At 49.0% G+C, this 5,150-nt stretch overlaps 1 protein-coding gene across 1 annotated transcript; it reads right to left on the bottom strand.

Annotated features, from left to right (window-relative positions):
* Positions 1 to 2,556: 2,556 nt before the first annotated feature.
* On the bottom strand, positions 2,557 to 4,319 carry Rhoh (ras homolog family member H). Its single transcript, XM_059275075.1, has one exon. The coding sequence runs from the start codon at positions 4,171 to 4,173 to the stop codon at positions 3,598 to 3,600; it is 576 nt and encodes a 191-aa protein (XP_059131058.1). The 5' UTR covers positions 4,174 to 4,319; the 3' UTR covers positions 2,557 to 3,597.
* Positions 4,320 to 5,150: the final 831 nt, after the last annotated feature.

The raw sequence follows: 5,150 nt of genomic DNA, 5'->3' as shown, positions 1-5,150 counted from the left end.
TCCTCCTCCTCCTCCTCCTCCTCCTCCTCCTCCTCCTCCTCTTCCTTCTCCCCCCTCCCTCCTCCTCCTCTTCCTTCTCCCCCTCCCTCCTCCTCCTCCTCCTCCTCCTCCTCCTCCTCCTCCTCCTCCTCCTCTTTTAAATACGGGTCCTTTGACAAGTAGAGGGTGAGGCCTGCAGCTACAGATCGGATGTGGCGAAGCCATTCAGCTAACTGCTCGGGAAGGAAGTGGGGCATGGTGGTTTTGAGTAGAGTTTTGGAGCCACGCAGACCTGCTCCAGACTCATAGTTCTGCTACTCTCCTGCTGTATAGCTCAATCTTGTCCCATTAGCGCGCTGAGGCTCAGTTTGCTCATGTGAGCCTTTTCCATACCATGCAGCGTGATAATGACCTACGAGAGCTCAACAGAGCGCCCGGATATCTGAAGCGTTCAACACACTTCAACCATCAGGATGTTTTCAGTTTTCCTGCCGCGTGGCCTCGTTGTTATCAGGCTAGCTGATCCCGTTGCCCCATTCAGCGAGGATAAATAAGGTAAGACAGAAGAGCATGGCTACGTCTGAATGTGTGTGCTCCTTCCCCTCAAAACGCTCCTCTGAAACCTGTTCAGTGTGATGGCATTAAGAGATAACGCGGTCAGAAAGACGGCGCCTTCACAGATGGGATGAGAGCTCTTTTGAGAAGACACCTCTCCCCTCTCCTCGTGAGGACATGGCAAGGAGACATCAACCTGGTGAGGAAGAGGTCCCTCCATGGAGCCTGCCTATGCTGGCACCTGACCCCAGACTTCCCAGCCGCCAGAATTCTGCTTAGGCAGCGCCATGTTCTGCTGCAGAGAATAAACCGGAACAAATAACTTGACCACGAAAATCCACTTTTTCATGTAAACATAAGCATATTTAATTTTGCCCCTTGGAATAATCAAAGTGAAGCATACAAAAAAGCACCATAAATATTGAAGGGGAAGAATCACGCTCCTTCATGTAGGCACGCAAACCTAAACATACGGCCCTGTGAAGCACGCCCTTTCCTCCACGAAGTCCCCTTTTCAACCCTTACCTCTTCCAGGCCCGAGTGGGCCTGCTTCCTCCTCGTAACTGATTGGAGGCCCAATGTCGGCCTTTCTCTCTCCAGCCGAATTTGACACAACTTCATTTAGCTGTGGTTTCTTCCCTGTGCTAGGCCCTGGAGACACAGAGCTAAATGGGAGGTAGCACTCAGTCAGAGACGCAGAGCTTAGTGGGGAACACGGATCCGGGCTGGCTCAGTTCCCATCAGCTGCACACGGAGAAGTCTCCACATGTGAGTTCCTGCCCTCCAGTGTGAGGCTTCCTTCATCAAAGGAGCTTTTTAGTTGGCTCCTGTCAACAGGCAGACCTCACTCTGTCTCCTTACTCCAGTAATGGCAACACCATTAGCGTCCTCTCTGGCCACGCTTCCTGTTTCCACCATGACATTCTCTCTTCGTCCCCAGGTCCTTCCCACTTTCAGATGCTCCCCAAACTCTACCTCCCACAGCCAACTTAGGGTGTGACAATTCGTTCCTTCAGTGTGTTTTCAAATATTGCAAAGACTAATCTTGAAGCTGTGTTTGTTATTAAAGATCTTTTGTAAGCCAGGCATGGTAGCTCACACCTGTAACCACAGCACCAGAGAGACTGGGACAGGAGGATCACTCCAAGCTTGGGGCCATCCTGGGCTACAACGTGAGAACAAAACAAAAAGTTTCAGTTCCCATCAACACACACACACACACACACACACACACACACACACACACACACAGCACGAAAACCTTTGTGTGTTGGAAAATAAGAAGAAAATTAGAGGGATATGAGAGATATAGAGGAGATAAGTTCCTGTCTCCTCCCCTGCCTGGTGAGTTCTTCAGCATTTCAGCCTTCAGGATGCCTAGGGCCATGAGCTGAAGACAAGAGCTCCCAAGTCAAGGGATGTGGGTGGCCCAGAAGCAAGAACAAGCCACAGAGCCAGAGGCCTGAGAGATTAGCTGAAAGCAAACCTATCAGCCCTAGGAAATGGGGCTAACTCTTCTACCCAAGACCACGATCCAGGTCCCAGGCTTTTGACTGGGTATGGAAGAGAGGCAGAGGACAAGGGAGCATGGGGGTCATTATATGATATGTTTACCAGATTGTCACCCCAAAGAACCAGCCAGAGAATCAGTGCGATAAACTGATTTGTTTCTGCTGGCATAATCCTCAGTGGAGTCGCTCCTTCGGGCTCCTCGCCCTTCACGTGGACAACCACACAACCCTTGGGCTCCAAGAAAGGCGGCTGAAGTGGTTCCTGGTTACTAGATTGGGACAGGAAATGATAATCTGGCCATAGAAAGGGTGAGTTGCACGTTGCTTTCAAACAACTAGAAAGGAGGGTTGTGTAGCTGCACATGGCCCTATTCACTTAGTATTGCCCCTGGGAACCCTTTACTATCTGAGTAATTACTACAGGCTTTCTCATTCTCTGAACCTGGGACTTGTAATGTTTTTCACAAGTGAATATCTATTCATGAAACAGTAAAAGCTACAAATCCTGCCTTTCCCCTTGGACACATATACACCCACATACGTACACAGGTGCCTTTCTAATTATTTTAATTCTGTCCTAAAATTAACAAACGATGGGGTCGTGTCATTCAATTTAGAGTTCAACTGAGAACTACTTTGTCAAATTAATTATTGTTCAGAATGTTTGCCTGTCCTCTTCTGAGACCTGTAGTAAGTCAGAAAGCGTGTGTCAGGAGACCCGGACAAGGAGAAGGGTCCCCTTGCATCTGTGCCCAGCTCCGCTGCTATCATTTCCCACGGTGTGACTCTCTAGCAGAAAGATTTTTCCTTCCATCTCGGTCTTAGTGAGTGAGAAAGGGATACTTGGTGTGTAACTGGAGTCCTTTGAGTGACAGGTAATATTGTAAATAAGAAATACTTTTTTGCAATTTCAGAGAAAAATTAGTAACTGTTCCAAATCATTTGGCAGTGTTAAAATACCTTACGGTCTGGAGCTGTATTTATACACAACTCTGAATAATAGGGAAATGGAAAAATGAGTTCCAGGGACCCGTTTATGGTCATTTGAAAGTTTGATTATCTAGAAAAACACAGCACGCAAATAGTTTCAACCAAATTAAATTCAGGAGTAAATAAGAACACTACAGACACGTGGTTGAGCCCCACAAGGTTGTTTCCCTCATACAGCAGTTTGCCTTTTCAGAGAAAAGACTTCCCAAGCATGAAAACAAAAGCTATACAACTAATTACTATTATTTAAATAAAACGTGAGTTTAAATATAACCTACTCGGGAAATTCACTTCATTGTCTAAATTAGGATGGTTGTTTAGTTTTTCATTGAAGATGGACTATTTATTTGGCTTCCCAAGGAATCTCTCTGGCTGTGCTGGGCCAAGAGTTTGACTGTAGAGTACAGTTAGTGGAAGCATCGGTGACTGACCCCCTTGATAACTCCATCCAGAAAGAAAGGCTGTTCAAACGTGCCAAGAAAGAGCAGCAACCCCCTTGGCTTGGCACCTTCCCCTCCCCGTTAGTCCTTGAGGTACGTTCACGCAGGTCGGGTGTTGGGCTTTAGAAGATCTTGCACTCATTGATGGAGAAGAGCTTCCTTCTGTTTCGTCTCCTGGCCTGGTTGACAGCCGTTCTGACGGCACATTCAAATACCTGCTGTACTCCCCGGTTGCTAAGGGCTGAGCACTCCAGGTAGCCCTTGGCTCGCACATCCTGGGCAAGTCTCTTCCCTTCTAAGGCGTTGATGCAAGAGGCCCTGTGGGGTCCTATCTCTCTCTGGTCAGTCTGTGTAGCCACAACCAGCACCGGGGTACAGGGTAGGTTGCTCCTGATCTCACTAATCCATTTGTTCTTCAAGTTCAGAAATGAGTTATGATTGGCCACGGAGTAGCACATGAGTACCACGTCCGCCTGCTGGTAGGACAGGGGGCGGATGCTCCGGAAAGCATCGTTGCCGGCAGTATCCCAGAGGCCCAGGCTGATCTGGATGCCATCCATGAAGACGTCCACGCCGGTATTCTCGTACACAGTGGGCTTGTAGGCCTCCGGGAAGGTCTCAGAGGTGAAGCGCACCAGCAGTGAGGTTTTCCCCACAGCACTGTCCCCTACCAACACGCATTTGATAGAACTCAGCATCTTCCCTGTCTGAAGTCCTACTGACGAGTCCAGGGGCCTAAGGGAAGTAACCCTCAGTGGGCTACTGCAACAGGCTCCATCCAGTAAGAAGACGGCAACCGGGGTTTATGTTCTCAGAATCTCAGGCATCAATTATAGATGTTCCTTCTCCCGTCCAGCCAGGTGAGAGGCAGCGACTTCTTGGAAAACCTCTGAAGCTTGGTTGCCAACTAAAACAGAAAGAGAATGGGGGAAACTGAGGTTTTCCTTTCTGACGACAAGGAGCCTCCCCATTGCCAAAGTAATTAAAAAACGAGGGTCCCATCTCAGGGTAGCCGTTCAACCCCATTCATCCAGTCCCATCCCTACCCTTGGCAAAATAAACTAAAGCCTGTCACCCAACGCTTAGCACCCATAACATCTCCTGGCCATGTAGTTGGTCCTTGAAAATTAGCCCTTGAATGACAGGTATAGTGGTTCCCATCTCTAATCCCAGGATCCAAGAGGCTGAGGCAGGAGGATCCTGAGTTAGAGGTCAGCTCCAGATACATAGCAAGAGATCCTATTGAGAGAGAAGAGGAGGAGAGAGGGGAGGGGAGGGAGGGGAAGGGAGGGGAGGGAAGGGGAGGGGAGAGGAGAGGAGAGGAGAGGAGAGAGAGGAGAGGAGAGGAGAGGAGAGGAGAGGAGAGGAGAGGAGAGGAGAGGAGAGAGAGGTGAGGCAGTTTAGTAATGATAACACAAGGAACTGCTCTGGTCACCACCACATGAAAAAGGATTCAGTTGCCCACCTGGTGTGTGAATGACACTGGTAAACAGCTCTTGACTGGCCAAGAAGCAGGAAGACAGCAGGGTGAAGGCAGCTGAGTGTGTGTGGCCTCAGCCTCTAGCGGATCCCAGCCACTTTTTGGAGCTGCAAAGAAGAAAAATTAGTGAGGGATGAATACCATACACAATTTCCTTCACTTGTTGGGTAATCGTCCAGTCCTTGGCTTACTCGG

This window comes from Peromyscus eremicus, chromosome 10 (assembly GCF_949786415.1).
Source record: "Peromyscus eremicus chromosome 10, PerEre_H2_v1, whole genome shotgun sequence".
NCBI lineage: Eukaryota > Metazoa > Chordata > Mammalia > Rodentia > Cricetidae > Peromyscus > Peromyscus eremicus.
The sequence above is the reverse complement of the archived record's forward strand: the minus strand, read 5'-3'. Positions and strand labels throughout refer to the sequence as shown.